General features: G+C 43.9%; 1 protein-coding gene across 1 annotated transcript in view; it reads left to right on the top strand.

Moving 5' to 3' along the window:
* Window positions 1-594: 594 nt before the first annotated feature.
* LRGUK (leucine rich repeats and guanylate kinase domain containing) overlaps window positions 595-26,879 on the top strand; it is a 29,100-nt gene continuing 2,815 nt past the window's right edge. The window contains exons 1-16 of the mRNA XM_050325229.1: window positions 595-613; window positions 1,735-1,836; window positions 2,154-2,254; window positions 2,370-2,451; window positions 4,081-4,205; window positions 5,560-5,703; window positions 8,699-8,779; window positions 9,799-9,885; window positions 11,355-11,461; window positions 14,513-14,632; window positions 16,050-16,146; window positions 16,950-17,063; window positions 18,345-18,546; window positions 18,900-19,007; window positions 20,800-20,945; window positions 22,797-22,885. Of these exons, the coding sequence (XP_050181186.1) occupies window positions 2,174-2,254; window positions 2,370-2,451; window positions 4,081-4,205; window positions 5,560-5,703; window positions 8,699-8,779; window positions 9,799-9,885; window positions 11,355-11,461; window positions 14,513-14,632; window positions 16,050-16,146; window positions 16,950-17,063; window positions 18,345-18,546; window positions 18,900-19,007; window positions 20,800-20,945; window positions 22,797-22,885 (1,583 nt within the window). The 5' untranslated portion in view covers window positions 595-613; window positions 1,735-1,836; window positions 2,154-2,173. The remainder of the gene's footprint in view (window positions 614-1,734; window positions 1,837-2,153; window positions 2,255-2,369; window positions 2,452-4,080; window positions 4,206-5,559; window positions 5,704-8,698; window positions 8,780-9,798; window positions 9,886-11,354; window positions 11,462-14,512; window positions 14,633-16,049; window positions 16,147-16,949; window positions 17,064-18,344; window positions 18,547-18,899; window positions 19,008-20,799; window positions 20,946-22,796; window positions 22,886-26,879) is intronic.

Raw genomic sequence — 26,879 nt, 5'->3', positions numbered from 1 at the left:
TTAACCCATGAGGTAAAAAAAATAAAAAAAACCACAGAAAACCTGCTGAAACTTTTTAAATGTATAGAACTGGTAAATAGCGTGGTTTTATTTAACATTTTTTTGGCTGTATTCCTTATTTTTCCTGGTTTTAGTGCTTAAGATGCTCAGCATCTCTGGGAACAGGGCCTGTGTAGAGATGTGTGTTTAATCCATGAGGTAAAAAAGTAAAAATCCCCACAGAAAACCTGCTGAAACTTTTAAAATGTATAAAACTGGTATATGCCATGCTTTTATTTAACCTTTTTTGGGGCTATATTCCTTATTTACCTTTTTTTGGGCTGTATCCCTCATTTTTCCTGGTGTTTGGTGCCTCAGGGGGGTGTTGAAGCGCTGAGGGCGGCCTTTGCTGCAGGATTTTTATAAAACTCTGTCGCACCCCAAACTCTTCCCAGTGTGGAGTTGCACTCCTTGGATCTGCCCTTGACCCATTCCTGTCCCTCTCCCCTTTCCTGGTGTTTTTTAGGGTGCCTCGGAGGGGGTTTTGGATGAGGACACCGCAGCTGAGGGGCTGCACACGCTGGGCCGCTCAGCCCCCGGCCTGGAATTCGTTTATCTCCAGCTGGACCTCGCAGTAAGTACAAAGCCACAAAAATAAATCACTTTTAAGGCCTTCTCTGCTCAAAAAATGTCTTCTTTTTAACAGTAAAGGGTAAAAAACGGGATCAAAACTGAAATAATCCAGAGGTGGATTTTTGTCTCTGCTTGTCAGGGCTGTAAAAATGGTAAAAAATAGTAAAAAATAGTAAAAAGTAGAAAGAAATAGTAAAAAGTAGTAAATAAAAGTAAGAAAAAAGTATAAAGAAATAATCAAGAGGCAGATTTTTGTCTCTGCTTGTCAGGGCTGTAAATATAGTAAAAAATAGTAAAAAGAAGTAGCAAAAAAAATAATTCAAAGGCAGATTTTTGTCTCTCACTGTCAGGGCTGTAAAAACAGGAAAAATTAGTAAAAAGTAGTAAAAAAAGTATAAAAAAATTAATCCAGAGGCAGATTTTTGTCTCTGCCTCTCAGTGCTGTAAAAATGGTAAAAAATAGTGAAAAAAAGTGTAAAAAAATTAATCCAGAGGCAGATTTTTGTCTCTCCCTGTCAGGGCTATAAAAATAGCAAAAAATAGTAAAAATTAGTAAAAAATAGTAAAAAAATACTAAAAACAAGGATAAAAAATAATCGAGGCAGGTTTTTGTCTCTGCTTCTCAGTGCTGTAAAAGTAGTCAAAAATACTAAAAAATAGTAAAAAACTAGTAAAAATGGTGAAAAAAAGTATTAAAAAATAATCAAGAGGGAGATTTTTATCTCTCCCTGTCAGGGCTGTAAAAATACTAAAACATAGAAACAAAATAGTAAAAAAATAGTAGAAAATAGTAAAAAAATAGTAAAAAAAAGGTGAAAAAAACCTATAAAAAAATAATCAAGAGTCAGATTTTTATCTCTCCCTGTCAGGGCTGTAAAAAATAGTAAAAAATAGTAAAAAAAAGTGAAAAAAAAGTATAAAAAATAAGAGGCAGATTTTTGTCTCTTGCTGTCAGTGCTATAAAAAACAATAAAAATAGTAAAAAAAAAGTTAAACTATAAAAAAAAATCAAGAGGCAGATTTTTGGATGATTCTCCCTTATCCCTCAGGTGGGAAAATGCCTCTTGCAGCTTCAATCACCTTCAATGCTTGTTAAAAATCCCTTTATTCCCTTTTTCCCAGGGTCGGGGGTTGAGGGACATCCAGATCCTGTCGGGATTCATCCACCTGCAGAAACTGGACCTGTCCTACAACAAAATCACAGGTTGGGAGGAAAGGGCAGAGGTAATTCCTGGGGGTGGGATCGACTAGATGGACTTGGGGGGTTGATCTTCCAAAAATCTCCAGCAATGGCTGGATCTTCTTCCCTTGAGTTGCTGTAAATTAAATGTAGACTTTGGATGTTTCCTCTCTGTGGGTTAAAACCTTCATTTTCTCTGGCAGGAGTTGTTAGAAATCCATCAGATTTCTGCATTTTAACCTCCCCTTCTCCCTGTGCAGCTCCAAATCGACACCTAATTAGATTAATTATCACTTTGTAATTGTCAGTTGATGATTCCTGAATTCCCTGTGCAGGGTTTGATGTTTTATTTGATTTCCAGACCTCTCCTGTGTCAGCCACATGCCCTATTTACAGCACCTGGACGCCTCCCACAACCAGCTGACCTCTTATTTCGCCTTCAAACCCCCCAAATACCTCAAGGTAAAGTGGCCACAAAAATTGCATTTTCCACCTTTTGAATTCCAAACCATTTTTTTAAATCCCACCTTCTATTTGGGCAAAAACCCACCAAAAAAACTTTTATTTTTTGCTTCAGGAAGTGGATTTTTCCTACAATCAGATCCCTAAAATGCAGGATTTGTCGGTCTATCAGTGCCTCACCAAGCTCTGCCTGGATTGTATCCTTTCTGGAAGCTTCCATGGGACAAAAGGGGTTGGGTTTGCTCCCTGAACTGCTTCTTTTTCCAAAAAACCACATTTTTTGTGGTTTTTCCTCTCAGGTTTTGCCTCAAGAGGGAGATTAAAGCTGCTGATTGCCAGGGAGAGACTGATTTTTGTGTATTTAGGGTCAATTAAAGGGGATTATCCTGCTGGAGGAACCCAAAAAGCTCCTCTTTGGAGGATGGAGAATGAAAGGTGACTTTGCAGAGGCAATAAATAATCCCAGGATATTTAAATGGCAGAGTTTAAAAGGGAATGAGTTTGGAACACTGAGCTGCCTAAAATAAAACAGGAACTGCTTAAGCAGGGACTGGGCAGAACATTTAATAGGAATAAAAATGGGGTTTTAAGTGATTTTTGGAGTGATTTTAAGGATTTTTCAGTGAGAGACAAATTGCAGGAGTTTGAGGGAAGCTCCCAAGGCAAAGGTTCTGCTCCACACTCAGCCCAGTTTGTGGGATTAGAAACACTCTTGGGGCAAAAACCAGATAAAAAAATACCTGTAAATTGAGTTTTTTCATGGCTGCTTTTCCAGGAGTTCCCACAGCGTCCCTAAAGATCCTGCAGGGCTTTCCTGAATTCTCCTGGAATTCCACAACCTGACCTTTGCTTCCTGAGGGCTCCTGACCTTTCCCTCTGTGCCTCAGGAATTGCATTTTCTGCTCTCTGGAAAGACCCCACCGGGGCTGTTGCACTTTTATCGAGGATGTTGTTGAAATGGGGACAAAAATATGTTCATTTTTATACCCCCCCCCTGCACCAAAACCCCCTGAAATGGAGGGAAATGAGCCCAGAATTAAAAATAAAAGCCAAATTCAGAATTGCAAAGTGACCTTAACACTCTCCTTGACAGGAACTCCCCTTTTCTTACCATGTTTAAGTTGAATTTTTTAAGTTGAACCATTTTTTTTTTCCTGCCAGGTGCCCCCACATACCTGAGCTTATAAATTCATTTATAACTGAATTTTTAAGGGAGAAAGGGCCAAAATTTGGGCTATAATATAACCAAACATGACAGTGAGTCATGAAAAGGCTTAAAACATTCAGGATTTAATCCTCAGCAATTTCCTGGCTCATAGTAATGCTCGTGGCTTAAAATGTGATTTTTTTTCTTCCTTGTTCAAACTTTTTTGCCTGTTCTTGCCTCATTTCAGACCCCAAAAGAGCGGAGTCACCACATTTTGGTGATGAAATAAATGAAATAAAGTCGGGTGCTTCTCACTAAATCCATTTATAACCATCTCAGGTGGATTGTGGTCAAGGCAAACGTTTCTTTAAGGAATCTGAGGAGTTATTTACTTGTCCTGCTGCTTTTAATTGTAATTTTCATTGAAAACACAACTTTCTCCTCTCAGGACAGATGGCCAGTATAGAATAGGGATGAATTTAGAGTGAAATAACCTCATATAATTATAAAATAAGTCTTTTATTATTTGAATAATTGCTGTTTGATGCCCTTTGAGCCGCTGGGGTTAAAACCTGGATGTCCAGCTCCCCACACCAGAAAATTTAACTCTGTTTTTGAACTGACCACTTAATTCTGGCTGAGGTTTCGTGTTATTTCCCTCAAATAAAGCCCTTCCCAGTTAACAAGATCCAGGAGATCCGAGGCCTGCAGGAATGTCACAGCCTGAGCCACCTGAGCTTGGCCCACAACAACCTCAGGGCCATCCGGGGGCTGGAGAAGCTGCCCCTGAGGAGCCTCGACCTGGTGAGAGATGGGGAGTCCTGAGGGTTCCTGAGTGGAGTTTAGAAATATATTAATTTAATTAGAAATGGGGGGTCCTGATGGTTCCTGAGTGGATTTTAGAAATATATTCATTTAATTAGAAATGGGGGGTCCTGAAGGTTCCTGAGTGGATTTTAGAAATATATTCATGTAATCAGAAATGGGGAGTCCTGAGGGTTCCTGAGTGGAGTTTAGAAATATATTCATGTCATCAGAAATGGGGGGTCCTGAAGGTTCCTGACTGGATTTTAGAAATATATTCATGTCATCAGAAATGGGGAGTCCTGATGGTTCCTGACTGGATTTTAGAAAAATATTCATGTCATCAGAAATGGGGAGTCCTGATGGTTCCTGACTGGAGTTTAGCAGTGGTTTCATGTATTTAGAAATGGGGGGTCCTGATGGTTCCTGAGTGGATTTTAGAAATATATTCATTTAACTAGAAATGGGGAGTCCTGATGGTTCCTGACTGGATTTAGCAGTGGATTCATGAAATCAGAAATGGGGAGTCCTGATGGTTCCTGACTGGAGTTTAGAAATATATTCCTGTCATCAGAAATGGGGAGTCCTGATGGTTCCTGACTGGAGTTTAGAAATATATTCCTGTCATCAGAAATGGGGAGTCCTGATTGTTCCCTGACTGGTTTTAGCAGTGGATTCAGGGATTTAGAAAAGGGTAGTCCTGATGGTTCTTGACTGGATTTTAGAAATATGTATTCATGTCATCAGAAATGGGGAGTCCTGATGATTCCCTGACTGGATTTTACTAATGGATTAATGTAATCAGGAGTGGGGAGTCCTGATGGTCCTGATGTTTCCTGACTGGATTTTAGCAATATATTGATGTCATCAGAAAGGGGAGGGGAATTACCTACAAAATTTTCAGAGGTGTTTGTGATACAGGAGGTGTTTTTAGTTAATAGTGCAGAGGTTGTGCACAAACACAAGCAAAACTTATTGGTAATATTTTTAATTAATAACGCAGAGGTTGAGCAGAAAATCAACCAAAACTTTTAAATATTCTAATTAATAACTTAGAGGTTGTGCAGAAAATCAAGCAAAACATTTCTAATATTTTTAATTAATAGTGCAGAGGTTATGCACAAACACAAGCAAAACTTTTTAATATTTTAATTAATAATGCAGAGGTTGTGCAGAAACACAAGCAAAAATTTTAAATATTTTAATTAATAACACAGAGGTTGTGCAGAAACACAGGTAAAACTTTTAAATATTTTAATTAATAGTGCAGAGGTTGTGACGACGAAACCAACCCGGGAATGTTGTTTTCCACCTGAAAAACTTGAGGAACAATCTCTGTGCTTTCATTTCTCAGAGCTTCAACCAGATCGAGAAGGCAACTGGGCTGGAGAGCCTGAAAACTCTCCAGAAGCTCGACCTGTCCAGCAATAAAATCACCAGTTTACGAGGCTTGCAGGGACATGATCTGCTGGAGACCATCAACCTGGAGGATAACCAGGTACCACACTTCATGCCCCACCTCAGCTTCCTCTAAGAGTGCAGAATATATTTATTAATTTTATAAATTAAATTCCTTTGGGAGATCAAAAATATCTCACAACTACAAGAAATGAATATTATAGTGAATATTAGAAAATAGAATCATAGATGGGTTGGAAAGGACCTCTGAGATCATCCAGTCCAACCCTTGATCCACAATCACCACAGTTACCAGCCCATGGCACTGATGGCACATCCAGCCTGTCCTTAAACACCTCCAGGGATGGAGAATCCACCCCCTCCCTGGGCAGCCCATTCCAAGGGCTGAGCACTCTCTCTGTAAGGAATTTCTTCCTGATATCCAACCTAAACCTCCCCTGGCACAGCTTGAGACCATTCCCTCTCTGTCTCACTGCTGGTTCCCTGGAGCAGAGCCCGACCCCCCCGGCTCCCCGCTCCTGGCAGGAGTTGCAGAGAGTGAGGAGGTCTCCCCTGAGCCTCCTCCTGTCCAGGCTGAGCCCCCCCAGCTCCCTCAGCCTCTCCTCACAGCACTTGTGCTCCAGTCCCTTCCCCAGCCTCGCTGCTCTTCCCTGCACAATCCCTGCTCCTGCTCCTGTTCCAGGCCAGGATCCATCGGCCTTCTGTGCCCCCTGGGCCCCCTCTGGCTCCTGTTCAGCCTCCTGGCCATCCCAACTCCCAGCTCCCTTCCTGCCTGGCTGCTCTGCAGCCCCTCTGGCCCAGCCTGGAGCTGCAGGGGTTGTTGTGGCCCAAGGGCAGGACCCGCCCTTGGCCTTGGGGAACCTCATCCCGTTGGGATCAGCCCATGGATCCAGCCTGGCCAGGTCCCTCTGCAGAGCCCTCCTGCCCTCCAGCACATCAACACTCCCCCAGCTTGGGGTCACTGCACATCTGCTGATGGTTCACTCCATCCCCTCATCCAGACCATCAGCAAAGATTAAACAGGACTGGGCCCAGCCCTGATCCCTGGGGACACCACTGGGGACCGGATCCCAACGGGATGCAGCTCCATTCCCCATCAGCCAGTTCCTAACCCAGCAGGGTGTCCAATCCTACACCTTTTCCTTCAGTGTTTCCCTCCAAGGCTGCTCCAATTTGATGGCCTCGGATCCTCCTGAGCTCTCAGCTGGAAATTCCTGGGGGGCAGAACTGCAGGTTCTCTGCTCTAAAGTGGCTTTTGTGCCCCAACAGAGTTTTCCCTGGAAGTACCAAAGTCCCATCCAACTCACAGGGATTTGGAATGCTAAGCCATATAAACAGAATACTCTTGATATTACTCTTCTATTTTTAATTAAAATACCACCAGTTCAAGACTCACTCCGATATCAGACACATCTCCACGTGGAAAGAAAATCTGAGCAAATCAGAAATAAAACCACCAACCAGCAATGGAAGATTTTCTGTCATTTCCCCCCCACTCACACATTTGCAAGACACATTTACAGGATTTAATTCAAGGCACTGGGGATTCTGCTTCTCTCATGGTGTTGAGGTTGACATTTAAAGGCACATCAGTTGCACCAGGCAGGAAACCACCTAATAATAAGCTTGTTATTAGCATTAATAACACCACTTCCAGGGCCTCATGAAGTTTGCAGCATGTAAATGCTATTAATTTTACATCATCAAAATTTGCCACTTTGACTGGTGTTACTGGAACTCTTTAATGAGTCACCATTTTTTTTTTGAACGTTGCCTCCTGAAGAATAATAATTTAAAAAGGGAATTTTAATGCAATGCCACGGGAAGATGGGAGTTACTGCAGCTCAGTTCCATCAGAACCATCTTCAGGGCTTGATTTTTTCAGCGATGGACATCATGGGTTTCCCTCCTGTAAACCAGTGTGCAGTGATTTGCAAATGCTGAGGGTTGGAATTGTTTGTGATTCCTTTAGGAAATCCTAAAAGTTTGGGGCTTGTCTCAAAATGAGCCTTGGGTAGGCTGTGGTTGAGGTTTATGTTTTTAAGGCACTTGACAGAAGCTGAGTAGAAATCAGGGATAGAATTGGGAGTCTTTTAGGGTTTATTGGCCTTTTAGGACTTAAAAGGGGCTTCTGAAAAAGAGGGTGAGAGACTTTTTAGGAGGGCAGATGGTGATGGGGTGAGGGGGAACAGTAAATTGGAAGAGGAAATATTTACATGGCATATTGGGAAGGAATTGCTGGCTGGGAGGGTGGGGAGGGGCTGGACTGGATTTCCCAGAGAAGCTGTGGCTGCCCCTGCATCCCTGGGAGTGTCCAAGACCAGGTTGGAGCAACCTGGGATAGTGGAAGGTGTCCCTGCCCATGGAACTGGCTGATCCATAAGGTCCCTTCCCACCCAAACCCTTCTGGGATGATTCCATGATTCACTTTTCCAGCAGAGGAGGAAAACCAGGTATTCCCCCAAGGCAATTCATCCCAGCCCAGCACGAGTGGGGTGACTCTGGAACTGCCCCTGGGGTTACCCACTGGTGATAAAGTCACTCACCTGAGGAACCCCAGCAATGTTTCTCTGATGGGCCTGAGTGCAGCTCTCCTTTGTGAACAGATGAGTGGACACAGCCAGCCCAGGACAACAAATCTGCTGCCCTTCAGTCAACTTCTGTGGGGTGAACTTGAACTCCAGAGAAAAGAATCTCTTAAAAGGAATTTTTAATTGATGTTTTTTGGCTAGTCGGCCAGAGCACGACCATAACTGCAGAACTGCCTCACTTGAGCACATCAGCCACGTAAAAGCCGAATGTTTTAGGGCCTGACATTTTGAAAGAACTGGAAAAGTGCAGGTGGTTGGAAATTGCTGTCTGGATGATGCTGCTGCTCCAGCTCGTCTGCCTTTGGTGACTGAAGTGCCCCACTGAATGCACTTAACATGGAAACCCCCTGGGGAGTGCAGTGATGATGGGTTTTTTATGTCCAGATTTTAAGGGCAGGGATTCAAATACTTCTCATTTTCCCCTCAGAGCTTTCGTGGGTGCTGTTGCTGCTGATTTAACTCTCTGTCTCTGTCATTCCTCAGGTTGCTGAGCTGTCTGAACTCAAGTGGATTGAAGGCCTGCCCCTCCTCAGAGTCCTGAATCTTTTAAAAAACCCTCTACAGGTAAGAAAGAGCCAAAGGGGAAGCCAAAAATTAGGATCTGGAGCTGGTGGTTTGGATCACCAGCATCTTTGTAGCTTCAGTTTCTGCCTTTGGAAGTCATTTCAGGGCACGAGTGGAAGAAACGTTGATCCCTTGGTGCATCCACCTTTCCCTGGGAAACTTGAACCAAAGCTGCACATGAGTCATCATGTGGAATATCCATTCAGTAAATCCATTAATATTATTCATTCTATTTTTAAAATCCATTTTATATGTTTGTACCCCATGATTTTTTGTGGGGGAAAAGATGCCCTTTAGGTTTGATCTGAAGGTCAACTGTTCCCGGGTAAAACTCGTTTAAAATAATGGCTGTGGAATCTGGAGCCTCTTCTCTTCTCTTCTCACTTCTCATTTCTGGTCCACATAATACTCCACAGCTGAGGAATCAAACATTCATTTTATCAACAACATCATTTGCAAAGCATCAGAAACCCTTTGACTTTGCATTTGCAATTTGTCTCAAGTGATCAAAGATGATTTTATCCTGAGTCGTGACTTCTGAATTTTTGGGTGAGTTTTACAGATTTCCACTGGCAGGAAGAGGAAAAAAAAGGTTCAGAGTTTAATTTTTTCCTGCAATTGCCAGTTTTTTTATTGGCTTTCATGAGAATGATCTGCTGTGACACACAATGAAAGCAGCAGGAAAAAAATACCTGCAATAGGCAGCTCCTGGGCCTCCATAATTTGAAGGCTTCTTTTGCTTAGATGTCTTTCTCCTAAATGATCCCCCATTCCTTTGGATTTTTGAATTCCCATCTTTTGCCCTTTGCAGTTTCAGCCTTTTTGAACAACTCAGGTCTTGCAGCAGCAACAGAGCTTGTGTGTGTGTGGGGATGGTGGGTCAATTTATGCTTGGTATTGACACCCAGGGTAAAAATGTGGGCTGTATTAAAGGCCAGTTTAATTTCAGACGATTGGAATTAAACTTTGGATGGGGGAAGTGGAGTGTTTTGTGTCGGATCAGGAACTTTGTCCCTCAGGAACAGGGAGATTATTGGCTCTCGGCGATTTTCACGCTGCTCCAGCTCACGGAACTGGACCTCAAGAAGATTGCAGTGGAAGAAAAGGTAGGCAAATACATCATGTGATTCTGGATTTTTTATTTAAATAAAGAATATGAAATCTGTAAAATCTCCTCCCTCCCAAAAAAAACTGCTCAGGTTGCTCACAGCGACTGTTGGAATAGAAACCTTGCCCTGTCGTGGTGCCTGAACTGTAGTTTGGTTCCTGCTTGTTGTATTTGGGCCCAAGCCAGGCTGGAGCTTTTTTAGGATCATCAGCTGCCAGTTGGGGTTGTGTTTCAAGGAATTAGCCTTTAAAAATGATCCTTTCAGGACATTCATCACTCCCAACTTGAGCTGCATAAATATGAAGGTTTAATCTTGTTTTAATGCCAGGCTTTTTCTAGCACGAACCCACAGAAGGGATGTGACCCCAGAGTGCCATTTACCCCACCTTTGAGATGCTGATCTCGCTCTTTACCTGAACTGCCAACCTGTTTCCCTCCTAAGATAATTTTTCACACATTGGCAACACTTTTCCTTCCCTGGGCCCTGTAAAATTAAGGCTGGGTGGCTGGTTTAGACCAGCCCTTCTGGGTGATAAAAGTTAGTCCAGAAAATCCTCCCCTCGGGTTATTTTAGGACGTCTCAGCCCTGTAATCCTCTGGAATTTGGAGGCACCAGCTCTTCTGTCTCTCTGACACCAAGTGAATTTACAGAAATGTTTTAGTTTAGAGCAGATCAGAAGTTCAGATCAGATTGTCACAAAATCCAGGGTGGTTTGGGTTGGTAGTTTTTGTATCCCAGGTCCCTTCCAGGTCGATCCCAGCCCGTGCTGTGTTCCTGGATTATGTTTTCCCAGGTACAAAACCTTCCCCTTGTCCTTACTGAGCTTCATAAGGTTCTGCCATCAGGATTTAAGAAGGTATTTTGCAGCTGGTTGGTGTTTGATGCTTCACATGAAGTTCTCTACCCTATTTCTGAGTGTGTAGCATTAAATAGCACCCAAAAATACACAACTCCTTCCAACAGAAGGGCTGGAGGGAATCCTTGGAGTTTGAGTGGCCCTTCCGCCCAGGAAAGACAGAAATGCCTGTTTTGTCCTTTCCTTAATGCCCACATTCTGTTCCTTTTCTGAGTGGCTCCAGTCCCTGAGGATTTGAGTTTGGGCATCTCCCACCAGCACTGAGAGGGTGCAAATTAATGGATAATTAAAATCTGAGCGAAATTACTTCACATCCTGTGTGTGGCATCCTGTTTTCTTCCCAGGAAAAGGTTGAATATATTAAAGCTGGTGAGTTATATCTGGCTGCCTTCCATCCATCCATCCATCCATCAAATTCTGCCTGAAAATCTCCTGGAAAGGTTTATGTGGGCCAGAACTCCCAGCACCAAAGGCTGAGCCCCACAAACACAAATCCATCGTTATTCACAGGGACCTTGGAAGCAAAAATTGCAGCTGGAAGCAAAATTGGAGCTGGAAGCAATTCCATCACTGCTTTTCTTTCCTCTCCCCCCCCAAACTGTGGGAACAGGTTGCTGCTGTGAATAACTATGACCCTCCTCCAGAAGTTGTTGCTGCACAAGATCACAGGACTCAGGTGACCTTCCACATGATGCAGCCCCAGAGAGTCCTGCACAGGTGAGTTCACCTCATTTCCCACCTGCTGCAGCCCCAGAGAGTCCTGCACAGGTGAGTTCTCCTCATTTCCCAGCTGATGCAGCTCCAGAAAATCCTCCACAGGTGAGTTCTCCTCATTTCCCACCTGCTGCAGCCCCAGAAAATCCTCCACAGGTGAGTTCTCCTCATTTCCCACCTGCTGCAGCCCCAGAGAGTCCTGCACAGGTGAATCCATCTCATTTCCCACCTGCTGCAGCCCCAGAGAGTCCTGCACAGGTGAATCCATCTCATTTCCCAGCTGCTCCTGAGGGTGGCACTCAAGTAAAGCTGAATGTGTTGGTGTTTTTAGAGGAGGATTTTCCTGGTCCTCTCCCACCTCTAAACGAATCAGGGGAAAGGAGGGACGGGGGAATTCCTGTGGGATTCCGCTGGCAGCCTGGAAATCGGGCAAATCCGATTCGCTCCAAATCCATTACGAGACGAGACGAAAGTTTCTCATTTACAGATCGTTCGCAGCTCCGCCTCTCTCAAACAATCTGCCCCGCGCAATGAGAGCTGCAAAATTCCCACCAGAGGCACTTGGAAAAAAAATCCCTTGGGGGCTCAAGAGCTGTGAAACGTCCTCTTCCTGTTGTGCTGACGCCTTTCCCTTCCCGCTGGGAACAAATCGCCTTTTTTTTTCCTTTTTTTTTTGGTGTGGGTTTGGAGCATCTTTTGTATTCACGAGGTGACTTTTTCAAGTTTGTACAGAAGGAAGTTCGGGTTCCTGAGACCACCCTTGGTGCCCCACCCTCTGTTTTAGCACCATTTTGGGTGCCTTAATTCCTAACTGAGTAACCTGAGAGCAGATCCACGATTTAGCAACTCAGAAATTGCTATTTTTAGAAGAACTTTGCTGTCATTCTTACGTTGTCTGGGATTTGCCCGTGAAAGACAGGAGCCCTCCCAGTGGTGACAATAACTCTGAGAACTCTATTAAAAAAAAACAAACACCAACAAACAAAGATTATTTATTTGTTTGCAAGGATGGAGATTTCTTTAAAAAAACAACTTACAATTGGCTTCTTTTTCTCCTTAAAAAAAAACCAATCCAAACCCTAAAGGCATTAAATGTCTCTGGTTTCCAAACAAAAGCTGAGAAGAGGAGCAGAAAGTTCTGTTGCTCTCAGCTCTGCAGCCCCCAAAACATTCCCTTCCCTGCCTGTACCTCGGGGTTTTGTTTTGGTTTCTGTGGTGGGGGCATCGGTTTTCCCTCCTGGAAATGCAAGTGACGTCGGAAAAAGGAGGTTGGGCAGAGTTCCAGCTGCTCCAGGAATTTCATGGCAGAGGGTTTTTCAGTCTGTGGGGCCAGGAGAGGGTGGTACCAGGACAGGATGGGATTTGTACCTGCCTACTGAGCAGAAATTCCTTCAGAGGAAAAACAGAGCAGGATTATTTTGGCAATTGAAGTAATTAACCACTGCAACAACGTACCCAGAGTCCTCCACAGCTGGAACTTTCCTAATTAAAAGATGACCTAATGGAACCCCGGGTATCAGGCTGGAAACAAGGGATATTTTCAGGGAAATCCTGGAGCCAGTGTGACGATTGGGGGCTGATTTAGAAGATCCCAAAAGTCCCAAATCCATTAATCTTTCCCAGCAGGGAGCCACTGTATTCACAGAGACACAGAAAGTTGAACTGTGAGTGTAAAATGAGGCTGAAAGAGCCTAAAACTCTTTAGGAGATGCTTCTTACAAGCTGTGGGGAACCTAAAACTTGGGAGTTAAGCTTTGGAGAACCAGTAATTGATGGTGCAAGGAAAGATAACTTTGTGGATGGTGTTTTGGAAGTTTTGGGGATGTCCCATCCCTGGAAGTGCCCAAGATCAGGTTGGAACAACCTGGGATGGTGGAAAGTGTCGAACTGGATGATCCATAAGGTCCCTTCCATCCCAAACCATCCCAAGATTCCATGTCCCAGAGGAGGGTTCTGTCCTGGATGTCCTGGAGCAAGAATAAGACACCTTGTGCTACATCTTGATCCATTTTGTTGTTTTCAACCTCGTTTCCTGCAATTCCCATCTTTTAAATGGCTCTTTTATTATAAAAGACCTTTAAAATGTATTTTTTGCCTTCTCCAGCATTTGGAATGAATTGTTATAATAAGCTCTTTATGCCAATTATATCCATATTTAATATGGATATTTGTGCTAATTATACCCTTATATAGTATATCTATAGTATGGGTATTATAATATCCCTTATATCCATATAATCTGGTAGATAACAGAGCTGGTTTGCTGATCCTAAAATAGCAGTAAAGCCATTTTTATTTTGGAATCTTTTCCCTCCATGCTTGTGTTGGATGGTTCTCATCACAGTATTTGTAAGGAGAACGGTGAAAGAAATAAACTCTTTTTTCAGGTAAATCATATTAAATGGGCACGTGGGTAGTTTTTCTTGCCCTTTAAATTAATTCATTAATTATTCATGAATAAATTAATTTTTGAACCGAAGAATTCTTGATAAATCACCGCCTTCTTTAAGGATCTGAGAGGTTGAAGTGAAGAATTCTTTATAAATCACCACCTTCTTTAAGGATCTGAGAGGTTGAAGCAAAGAATTCTTTATAAATCACCACTTTCTTTAAGGATCTGAGGGGTTGAAGCAAAGAATTCTTTATAAATCACCACCTTCCTGAGGGAAGGTCACACCCAGGAAAGGGGGCAAAGGATCAAATCCAGGTTCCTTCCAGGCTCGTTGTGCTGATCATTAAAACCTCCTCCACCTGCAGGACCTTTAGAAAAAAAAAACAGCTGTAAATCCCAAGAAATGACACAAAATGACATTATTTCTGTGGCAAAAGGCACCCAGAGGGGGGTCTTAAATGCGGGGGGGTGGGGTTTTTTAGCGCTATTTTTATACTTCGAGCCCATCAACCGGCCCTGAGGCCATGAGGGGAGGCGGCAAAGCCGCGGTCACTTTGTCACCACCCAGCGGGGAGGCGACAAAGTGAGGACTCCAAAGCTTCCCCCGGAGCTGTTTTCGGGTGATTAAATGGATTATTTTCCTTATTTTTCTTTCCTCGGAGCACTTTGCCGGGTCTCGAGGCCTCCTACCCCGTGCTGGTGCTGGTCGGCCCCGTGTGCTGCGGCAAGAGGGAACTCACCCACAGGATCTGCCGGCAGCTCAACAACCTCTTCAGATACGGGTGAGTTTTGCTCCCGAAATTCCAAAGAATTCCCGCTGGCTCGGTTTTGTTTTGTTTTGTTTTGTTTTTTTCTATAAACAAGTTAAAACCCGACAATAAATGCTCGTTGCGCTGCGTTTTAGCTCTTCCCGCGAGGTTTGATTGCCTGCAATAATTAAATATTTCCTGGGGGAAAAAAAAAAAGGAAGTGTTCAAATTATCCTGGTGTTTTCAAAGGTGTGAACAGCAGACAAAAAAAAAAAATAAAAAAATAAACCCGCGGTTTTTAGTGCTCCTTTTATTGAGCTTTTCTCACTGGGGTCCCTCAGGCTGAGGGATCTGGGTGCATTTCCCAAGATTTTGGTGAGGCACCTGCAAAGAAAACATCAAAAGGCACGTGCAGGCTGCACCCAAAATCCGGGAAATGGAGGGGGAAATTAAAGAAAAAAGCAACTTCCAGACTGCCCCACCTGCTGGGAACACTTAATTCCCCCTGGATTGTGATCCTTGGGCTGCCTGAAAACTCTCCTTTCCCAAGGGAATTTCAGCCTTGATGCCTAAGGCTGAAAAATCGATGATTGTGATAATTTGAGGCCTAAAATGAGGTGGTGTGAGATGCTCCTCTTCTCCACCCATTCCATTCTTCCCAATTCCTGACTCTTCAGAGGGCCTGTAACTGGTTTCTATTCCTGGGATATTCTCCCTCTTCCATATTCCCAACTTCTTTTTATTGCCCTAATTTTATCCACTCATTTTTAACCTCTTCAGAAAAGATTTTCTGTGACTGTAAAAATATCTTTTTTTTTTTTTTTTCTTTCTTTAAAGCAACTCCTGTGTTTTTTCCTGTTGGAAAAAACCAATGAATTGGATGCCAGTTGACATTTTCCAAGCACTCCACGTGTGTGTGTTTTTTTAGAGAGCATTGTTTTTGTACTTGTGTGTTTTATTTCCTAAAACTTTCATGCATGAGGGGAGAAAAAAGAATTTAAAAAAATAAAAAAAGGAGAGAGACAGAATCTTAACAGAGCAGAAAATTGCAACCATAAAGCAAAGTTGTGTTGTAATTATTCAGGGGAGATATTGAAGCGATTTTATGGCTTTGCACTTCTCAATTTCAAACGCTGCCCTCATTAAAATTGTATTTCAAGCAAGGCACTCTGGCAGTTGGGATGTAAACATGGCTTTGCTTTTAAAGAAAAAAAAAAGGGTTGTAATATATAAAAGTGTTTAAAAAGAAAAATAAAGCCAAATTAGACCCTCAAAAGCTGGGCAAAAAAATTTGGATTCATCATTTCCAGTTCAGGCCTTGCTGGGCTCTTCAAAATAAAATGATTTATGGGATCCTCCTTCCCCCATCCACCCCTTCCTGTTCCACAGCTGCTCCTTTGAGTGAAAACAGATTATTTCTTTACTTATTACTCTCCCCTGTATCTTCCAGCCCCTGCCACACCACCAGGAGACCTTATTTTGGGGAAGAAAACCGGCTGGATTATTATTTCATCTCCCCAGAGGCCTTTGAGGAGATGGTGAATGCAGTTAAGTACCTGCTCCCAAAATTCACACAGAAAATAAAATCAATCAGCCCTGGCCAGGGCTGATTGATTTTATTTTCTGTGTGAATTTTGGGTCTGTGTGTGTGTACATGTTGATTCACTCACAGTTGTGGGGATTAATTTCACCCACAGGAATTGTCAATTTGTTGGGTCTTTAATTTTCTTCTTGGGTGAGTTATAAGGAGCCTTCCAATGGGCATAACGGGCAGTGGGAACGTTGAAACTGTGTCTCAGGGAGAAATAAATTGATTTCCAGATGCAAATATCTGATCCTTAATTACCCATCTGATCCTTAATTACGCTAATCAAGGAGTTAAATTTTAAAAGCAAATAATTACAGATGTCCCCAGACACCCTGTGGGAACCAGAGCTGGGAGGTTTTACCTTGGGAATGTCTTGCCCAGTCCTTCCTTTCCTTTGGAATATTCCATTTTCTGGGGCCTGGCCCCGTGGTTTGATGGAATATCAAAGGAAGGGTGACCCTTGCCTTAGATCTCTGCAGCATCCATGAAAATCCAGGGAATTCTGGGACCCACCAGCACCTTGTTTTCAGGATATTGGTGTCTTTCTTCTCCATGGCCAAGCTGCAAACCCGGATCTCTGCAAATTTTGGGCTCTCCTTGGCCTCGTTATTGGTGATTGAAATCCCCGGGAAGCTTCGTAGGCAGAGAAAGCAAAGCCCAGGGTGATGATTCCCATTGAAGGAAGTTGTTTACTTTGAAATATTCCCCTTGTTTCCCTCAAAGTATTTCCCTTGGCATTATCCTGGCTGTTTGGAATTCCAGGGGAAGTTCCTGGCCACCTATAAATACAGCGGCCACCACTACGGATTGGGAAGAGACACCGTGGAATCCATCGCCAGGGAGGGGCTCGGCACCTGTGTCCACTTGGAAATTGAGGTGAGGATTACCTGTTGGGTGGCCCCATTTTCATGGGATCAGCGTCTTCTCCCAGAGGAGATGGCCTCAGGTTGGATAGCAGGGAAAATTTCCTCATGGAAATTTTAAATCCCTGGAGGGATTTAAAATCCATGTGGATGTGGCACTTGGGGACACGGTTTAATGGTGGCTTTGGCAGTGCTGGACTTAATCATCTTAGAGGTCTTTTCCAACCTTAATAATTCCATGTTTTAATCACATGGATTTTTCTGCTCTCCTTAAAATGTCGGGCCTGTTTTTCCCCCCCTCAGCAGCCCCATCTCCCCTCAGTGTCACCAGTGTCACCTTTCCAGCACAGCACCCTCAGCTTTCCCCCCCATGGCAGAATCTCTGAGATTCTGGGTCACAAAGTGTCAAAAACTCTCTCTTGGAGTCCCCAAAAGCACAAATTTTTAGCTGATTTTCTAATTAGGTGCTTCTCATTATCTTAAATTAACACTTACAAACTGGGGGGTTGAGGTGACACAAAAGGAAAGGCGGTGTCTTCCAGGTTCTTTCCACGGATTAAGCTCCCAAAATGAGAGACTATTTGAGATTCCAGAATGAGGGACCTGGAAAAAAAATAATCGGGATAAAAATAAAGGACACTGCGGTGCCAACACAGGATCCTAAGCTGAGCATCCACAGTTAGACTGAGCACAAAGGAGATGCATTATCGAGTAATTTAGGAGGAAGGATTTAATGGCACCTCATGTTTATTCATGAGGGGGCTCCCCTGGCGACCGGAACTTTTACTGGGCGTTGTCAAAGCTACTCCCTCTAAAATTCCTGGGGCGTGGAAGTTTCTGGGATCGCACGGAAATTATGCAGGGTTTTGTTATCACCGTGGGCTCTGCCACCAGCTGAGGGACAGGAACAGGGAGTTGTGGGCGTGGGGAGAAGCTGCTGAGTCCACTATCTCGCTACAGAAGTGATTTAGCACCAAAGAAGTCTTAATTACGGTCCCTGGGCCGAGCCTGAAAATTTAGAGCTGCTCCATCCCCTTAATCTCGAGTTTATCTCTGCCTGATAAAGGGGACACATCTGACAAATGAAATCTTGCCGAGGCTGCACTTGCAGTCAGTGAGGTGCTAGCACGGGGTTTGTGGTGGGGGAGTTGTGTCTGCTGAGCTTTCCCTCTGCTCCTGTAGCCACCAAACCCTATCCAGCCAGGAATTTGGGATCGACACAGAGCTGGCCAAACCTCAGCTCAGGCTTCACCAGTTTCAGGACCAAACCATTTGTGTTTTCTTCATTTTCCAGGGTGTGAGGAGCCTGAAATGCACCCACTTTAAACCCAGGTATATCTTGGTGGTGCCCACGGACAAGGAGAGCTACGAGGAACATCTGAGGAGGACGGGGTTGTTCAGCAGGCCAGAGATTGAGGAGGCAGTTTCCAGAGTGGACATGTACCTCAAAATCAGCCAGGATGTCCCAGGGTACTTCGATGCAGTCATCAACACGGGTGAGTCAATCCCTGCAGGTGATTTTTGGGAGGGAGAAGTTCGTTCTGGGCCTGCCCTTTTGTGGAGGTGATTTTTGGTGATCCCTGTGCTGTAAACCACGGGATTTGTGCTTGTTGACAAACAATTTAAACATGGCATTAAAAAAATAAACCAGTGATGGCAGAAGGAAAATATTCAGGTGAGTGCAGCCCCTGAGATGAATTTCAGATTGTTTTCTTGAATATGCTGTGTATGGAAATGAAGGTTTTTTTTTCCTCCCAAAGCTGGGTAAGTTAAGAATGTATTTCTGTGATTTGTGTCTTTGTCCTCCTGAAAGGTTGGGTTTCATTTTGCCTCCTTTCCCTCCCTGCAGATGACTTGGATGAGGCATTCACGGAGCTGAGTCTCCTTATGAAGACGTTCCTGGGCTTGGAGCAACCTGCAGTCTTTGGTGACATGCAGGGCACCAGAAGCAGAGCAGGTACCATGTCTGGGAACACGTTCCTCCTGGGTTTACCAGCACAGTGTTTATTAATGTGTCATTAAAAGAATGGAAATCTATGAATGATGCGACCTGTGAGACCTGGAACCTCCTGCAATGGGTTGATCCCTGCCTGGGACCTGAATCCTGAATGGATTTACATCCATTTCCAGAACTTCCATGTTTGTTTAAAACAAGAAGGGTTTCCTTTGCCTTATTTATTATAATATTGTCAGGTTTTTTTGTCTTAAAACTTTGGGAGACACTTTTGTCCTGAAAGCAACAAAACCTTAAATAGATCATCAGGAAAGAAGGGGGAGGATTAAAGAGGAAATATGTTAAATAATCCTGGTGGTTTTTTTAATATATATATATTTTATATGAAGTTCTTTTAAAGGACTTTGTCTTCCTCAGCAGCTCTGACTTATCACCAGTTATAGAAACCCCATTAACAGTGTGAGATCTGGGTAATTCTGCTGTTCATAAAGTAACTTCTAAATTTACTGCACACCATTAAATTCACTTAGAGCTTCATTTAGAGGTGTTTCAATAAGCTGAACTACCCCATTTCTGAACATCCTCTGCTCTCATGGACCGTGGGAAATGATTTATGCTGCAAAACTTGCCCTGAGGTTGTCTTTGATGGGGACATTTTTAGTCAGATGGCAGCAGGGGGAAGATTGGTTGGGGGGAGATTATGATGGGTTGTTAATTCTCTTTGTAATGAACTGCTGTGCAAGAGCTGCTGTGAAAATACTGGGAGAAAATAGATGAGTTCTTATTTAAAAAAAAAAAAACACAACACTTTTAACAGCAGAATTCCTTTCAGAGCTGATCATGCTTTGGACTTGCATTACCAGCTTTCAGCCAGTGCTTTGGTCAAATCATGGAATGATTTGGGATGGAAGGGACTTCCACTGCCCAGCACAGGGAGAAGGGGCCAGAGGTTGCCTGAAATCCCTGTTGGCATCTCCAGATGCCCAAACCCCACAGATCTTGAAAGGCTTCTCTGAAAGCCTTTTGGGTTTTGCTGAGCATCAAAAATGACTAAAATAGTGTTTATTGTCTTTCCAAGTGTCCCAGCACTGTTGAGGCACTGACAGAAATATAAATCCATGGAATCTCTGCTCCTTGCAGGGAAGGAACTCCTGCCCTGGGCAGTGCCAGGGATAAAATCCCCTCTGTGCAAACAGGGAGAACAGAGAGGCCCCAGTACCTTTGGATTTGTCACCAGAGGGAAAAATAGTTTGAGAGTCAATTCTTAGAGCTGAGGCACAAACACCCCTGAGCTGGGAGAGCTGGGAGACCATGGAATGGTTTGGGTTGGGAGGGGCCTTAAGGATCATCCAGTTCCAACCTTGAGCACCTTCCACTATCCCAGGCTGCTCCAGCCTGGCCTTGGACACTCCAGGGATCCAGGGGCAGCCACAGCTTCTCTGGGAAATCCAGTCCAGCCCCTCCCCACCCTCCCAGCCAGCAATTCCTTCCTAATAGGAGGAATTTTAGTCCCTGTACTAAAGTTAAAACCTCGGATTATTTAGGCTGTGATTATCTTAGAGGGCATGACTGAGGTGCAGGGACCTTAAATCCCATCTCATTCCCAACCCTGCCATGGGCAGGGACACCTCCCACTATCCCAGATTGGTCCAAGCCCCGTCCAACCTGGCCTTGGACACTTCCAAGGATGGAAAATGACTGGGTTTTTTTTTCCTGTTTGCTGGAAGCAAAGTGATGGTCACAATATTTTTGTGTCCTTTTTTTTGGGTGAATCTTTGTGTCTTTTCCACGCCAGGCTCAAGAGCTCAGCTCTTCCCCGAGCCCAGATTGTCCCCCGGTGGAGTGACTCGATCTTCATCTATCAGTGACTTCTTGGACTCTCCTCCCAAAAAATATCCCAGGGGCTTCTTGGACTTGATGGCTGCACCCCCAGGCTCTGTGGTAAGGAATATTTCCTGGAACCTTGGACAGAAATGAGCAGTTGTAGTCAAACCTCTCGCTCTCCAGACAAAAATGGCTCCTGTTCTCTGTCTCTCTGTCATTCCAACAGCATTTCCCAGTTCCCAGGGTTAAAGGCAGATTGATGGGAATCACAGAATCGTGGAATGGTTTGGGTTGGAAAGGGAACTTAAAGATCATCCAGTTCCAACCCTGACACCTCCCACTATCCCAGGTTGCTCCAACCTGACCTTGGACACTCCCAGGGATCCAGGAGCAGCCACAGCTTCTCTGGGAATTCCAGTCCAGCCCCTCCCCACCCTCCCAGCCAGCAATTCCTTCCCAATCTCCCATCTGTCCCTGCCCTCTGGCACTGGGAAGCCATTCCCTGTGTCCTGTCCCTCCAGGCCCTTGGGAATGAGGCAGGTGAATCAGACAAGAGCACAAGTGTAGTTTCTACTCATTTTCCTTTAAAGTAAAATTTTGGCTGAACTCTTACACTGGGGCTGTTTCTTGGCACCCAAATAATGTGCTGTCACTGCAGTGCCCACGTTCAACTCAGGTCCTGAAGAGCTGGAAAATAAAACATGTGCAGAAATGAATGTGAGTTATTCATAGGAGTTATCCAAGAGCAAAAGAGGAAGCAGGATCTGCTGCTCAGGGATCTGATTCCTTGCAGATTACCCCTTGTGAATCAATCACAAGGCCAGTCACAATGTGAACATTCACCTCTGTTACAGACATGATTAATTGATTCAATTGATACATTAAATTTATTCATTAATTGACTTGATTTGTGAATTGATACCTATCAGTGGCTCTCAGCTGATAACAGGGCAGGATTTAATACCTCTGCCTTGCAATGTAGATTCTTTTTGAAGCACAGGTGGTGCTGGGATTGTGTGACCTGAGGAATCCCATTGTCCTGCAGCACATTCATCACCACCCCCTTCAAACCCAGCCCCACCGTGTTCCAGTGTGCTGAGAACTCGATGTGTTCACCTGGCAAAGTCATTTTAAATGAGGAAAAATGTGCTGGAGGGAATGAATTCCTCCCTGGAGTGGCTGGACATGAATTTGGTGGGCAGGTTTCCTGCACTGCAGGAGCAGGGAGAGGGTGCAAGGAGTGGATGCAGCAGAGTCCAACTCCTCTGTGCTCAGTCCTTGCTGCTGGAATCAGCCCTGGGAAGTTTGGAGGCATCACAAGGGGTTCTCTGCAGGTTTTTCTTCCTGCTGTGTTCTCTGGGAATCACAGAATTGCTGAGGTTGGGAAAGACCTCCAGGATCACCCAGTCCAACCACCACCACCGTGCTCACCACTAAACCACCTGCTCAGGTGCCACATCCACGGGTTTCCTGAGCACTTCCAGGGATGGGGACTCCACCCCTGCCCTGGGCAGGCTGTTCCTATGCTGGACAACCCTTCCTGGGAAGAAATTGTTCCTAATATCCCACCTGCCCCTCCCCTGGCACAGCTTGAGGCTGTTCCCTCTCCTCCTGTCCCTGTTCCCTGGGAGCAGAGCCCGACCCCCTGAGCTCCCCCCCTCCTGGCAGGGACTTGCAGAGACTTTTTGACTCTTTTGTGGAGACTCTTTTGCCTCCTGTGAAGCCCAGAAAGCTTCACTGGAGATCAAGATCTTTCATTATTCAAAGGCAACGAGACCTCAGCCCAGAATTTGATCAGTGAATCACACCCAGCACCTCGTTAATTAGAATACAACTCTGCCAGTTCCCCAGAAATCTGTAAATACACATGCTCTGGAATTCTAGCAGATGAAAGGGCTGGCACAGCCAGTTAAATCACCACCTTCACTGCTGGATTGCTGAATAAAGTGGGGCTCATTTCTTTTCCAGGAAGAAGCTTCTCTCAAAAGACGTTTTTGTGCAGCACGCCAGGCCCTGTCAGGGATGGCACCTCCCACCCACATCCAGCTGCTTCCCAGGTAACCCAGAGGGACCTCCACCAAATTCCTGGGAATAAAGTGACAAATGCCTGCCCAAGGTTTCTTCCCCACTGCTCTGAATGATTAGAAACCCTCAGGGATTGCAAATCCCATTCCCACCACTTCGAAAGCCCAAATAAATTCCCAACCCCTTGGCTTTTGGCTTGGGAGGGCAGCAGATGTGCCCTGAGAAGGGAGGAGGCAGAGCCAGCCACAAGGAATTTATCTAAACCCCTGAAATTATTGGATGTGTCTTCTCTGAGAGAGAAGAAAAAGACCATTTTTTTTCTGGCAGCTCAGTCTCTGATGGGGTTTTTTTATTTTTAGCACTCCTGGTAATTAGTGGTGGAAGGTCCCACTTTGTATTTGCTGCAGTGGATTTCTCTTGGTTCCACGGAATTTCTGAAAGCTGAGTCCACTCCCTCATTTTATTTTTTCATTTTTAATTTCTTTTTAATTATTTTTTTCCATTTCTTAAAGTCCCATCCCGACTGCCTCACTCCCTTTCCTTCCTGGTAGTCACAGCCCTGCAAAAACAGATTAAAACTCCATAAATCTCAATAGTTCTGAGCCCCTCTGCCTTCCCCTGGTGTAAACCTCCTTAATCTGAATTCTTCCTTCCTTGTTTTTCCTGCCTGCCATGAAAAACCCCCCCAAGTGTGGACATTTAAAGCAATTCCAGTGCCAGAGGCTGGAAATTGAAGTCTGAGAAATCAAAAGAAAGAAAGAATAAACCAAACCTGCTGGATTAAACTATGCCTAGAAAACAAACAGCTGAAGTTTACAGGCAGAAATGCAGCATTATTATGCATTTTTCACATCTTTACTTAGAGAGAAGCTTTTACAAGTCCCAGATTTACTCCTTTTAAATGAAGTGAGAAGTTAAAAAACACCAATCCGTGTTTTCTTTTGCTGGAGGAGTTTTGGGGCTCCATTTGGTGTTGCAGCACCAGCTGTTCCTCCCAGCCTGCCTGAATTCCACAACTCTCATTCCTTGGGAGCTGATTTTGGAGCTCAGCTTGGGCAGGTGGGAGGAAATCCTGTCAGCCCCAATCAGCATTTCCAAAGCCCTGGCCTGGAGGGAAATCCAGAAATAGGAGTGTTATCAGATAGCTGAAATTCCCAGAGAAAACCCTGGAATGCAGGAATTAGCAGAGAACCTGGAAGGTCAGGTAGCCCAGTCCACACAGCTTTTTGTGTGTATTTGTTTTTACAGAATTACTGAGTTTTGAATTCCCATCAGAGAGGGGTTTCACCTTGGAAAACTCCCACAGGGTTTGATGGATCTTTCTTTGGATATGGAATTATTTGTAGCAATATTGGCAGCAGCATCCAGATAATTTGGAGGGAGGTAGAGTGTTGCCTCATGTGGTTCTTAGTTATATATCTAATATATTTTATATTTCTCTGTATCTCTGCTTAGTAAATTCAGTGGTGTCACTACAAAGTGTCTCTAATTAGTAAATTAACTCACAATAACTGGAGGGCCCACTTGTGGATCCAGCTGTGGCTGCCCCATCCCTGGAAGTGTCCAAGGCAGGGTTGGACAGGACTTGGAACAACCTGGGCTTGTGGAAGGTGTCCCTGGATCATCTGTAAGGTCCCTTCCCACCCAAACCGTTGTGATTCCCAAACAAAAAATCAAAAAAATGGTTTGGGTGGGAAAGGACTAAAAATTCTCCCCCCTGGGAAGTGACATTTTGGACCAATGGAGAGAAGAAAGTTCATTAAAGTGAATTTAATTTCAAATTACACTGGGAAATACAAGAGGAAGGTCAGTCCTTGCCATGTTTGGTGGAGCTGGAACAGAGTGAAAAACAGGAAACCTGAGGCAAAACAAGACAAGAACTCTAAAAAGTAGGGTGTAATTAAAAAATACAACTTCATGAATTACACAGGTAAAAGAATATCTATATTTTTAGCACATACAAATGGCAATATGATCAGCTACAAGTTTCTGCAAAGTCTTGCTTGAATTGAAGATTATTTTTTTTAGCTGTTGGACTGGATTTTAATTGTAGGAACTGTATGAGCAGCACCATTAAAGTGGCTTTATTGAGGATTTTTATCCTGATTTCTGTGATTAAAAAGACTACCAGTGCAAAGTAGATTTTTTTGTGTGTGTGTCCAGGCAATTTTTTCATGTAATTAGGAAGATTTTGGTGACTTTAATATTTCTTCAGTGGCAGTTTTGCCTCATCCACACCCCCCTCCTTCCTTTTCTTCCACTGGCCACTCCGTGTGCCACTGCTGGGTGAGGAATTAAATGAAGCCACAGAGCAGGTTTTGCCAAACAAAAAGGTTGGTTTGGGGTTTTTTTTTCAGCCAGTTGGAATTTCCTCCCTCTCTGAAAAGCCCCTTGTGCTGCTGGGACAGCACTGGGAGCACAAAGAGGTAGCTGGGACCAGGAATCACAGAGAATTCTATTAAGAGTAAATCAAAATTCTATTTCATCTGTGTAAAAACTGATGCCAAAAATAATATATGCAAAAAAAAGTTCCTAAACCACTCCAAGTTTTTTCTTGTGTATCTATAAATATTAAGATTAATCTCCTCACGACGTATTTTAATCCCCAAACCGAAAAACACTCCTTTTTTTCCCGAGCCTGGGTTAGAAATTCTGAAGGGGTGTCACACAAGAATCCAACTTATTTTATTTATTGCAACCCTGCAGCGTTATCTCCGTAAATTTACCTGCCTAAATCCAAATTCCTGACAAGCTGGCCTCTTTTATTCCCTGCCTCTGGCTGTGTGCAGGTGGAATTAAAGTCATTTTGATGGCTCTTTGCCTCATGGAACGTTCAGGGTTTGCTCTGAGGGCTCTCAGGAGCTGTCTGGGCGTCTGAGGGTAATAAATAAGGCTTGGGTTGAAGTTACAGTCACATCAGAAATTTAGTCGATTAATTTCTTGATTTCACCTCAATGTTGCTGAAAAAGCCTGTAATTAAAGTGATTTTTAGGTCTCTTTGCCTCATGGAACATCAAGGTTTGCTCTGAGGGCTCTGAGGAGCTGTCTGGGTATCTGAGGGTGATGAATAAGGCCTTGGGTTGAAGTTACAGTCACATTAAGCCTTTAGTCAATGATTTATCTCTTGATTTCACCTAAATCTTGCTAAAAGAGCCTGTAATTAAAGTGATTTTTAAGTCTTTGCCTCATGGAACGTTCAGGGTTTGCTCTGAGGGCTCTGAGGAGCTGTCTGGGCATCTGAGGGTGATGAATAAGGCCTTGGGTTGAAGTTAAAGTCACATCAGGCCTTTAATCAGTGATTAATCTCTTGATTTCACCTCAATGTTGCTGAAAAGAGCCTGTAATTAAAGTGATTTTTAGGTCTCTTTGCCTCATGGAACATTCAGGGTTTGCTCTGAGGGCTCTCAGGGGCTGTCTGAGGGTAATAAATAAGGCCTTAGGTTGAAGTTACAGTCACATTAAGCCTTTAGTCAATGATTTATCTCTTGATTTCACCTAAATCTTGCTAAAAGAGCCTGTAATTAAAGTGATTTTTAAGTCTTTGCCTCATGGAACATCAGGGTTTGCTCTGAGGGCTCTGAGGGCTCTGAGGAGCTGAGGGTAATAAATAAGGCTTGGGTTGAAGTTACAGTCACATCAGGCCTTTAATCAGTGATTAATCTCTTGATTTCACCTAAATCTTGCTAAAAGAGCCTGTAATTAAAGTGATTTTTAAGCCTTTTCTCACCTGTCAGGCATGACTTCCTTGCAGAGATATTCCCTTTTATTCTCCCCTTTTTTAAATATTATTTTTGTTCCCAAGATGTGACTTTCCAACAGAACAAACACCAGTGGTTGCCTGACAGCGAAACAATAACAGGCCTTGCAGTAGGGGAGCTTTATTTATAGCTATTAATAAGAAGAAGGAGCTAAAGAAAGGGAAAATTTAAGATGTGGAGTAGAAAAACTGCTGATGTGGCTCTTTTTTCTGGGTGCATTTGCAAAATTCCACAGTCCTTTCCCAAGGGAAATATTGGGGGGAAAAAA

This window comes from Myiozetetes cayanensis, unplaced genomic scaffold, assembly GCF_022539395.1.
Source record: "Myiozetetes cayanensis isolate MyiCay16 unplaced genomic scaffold, myiCay2020 scf3, whole genome shotgun sequence".
NCBI lineage: Eukaryota > Metazoa > Chordata > Aves > Passeriformes > Tyrannidae > Myiozetetes > Myiozetetes cayanensis.
This window is presented reverse-complemented; position numbering and strand designations above follow the sequence as displayed.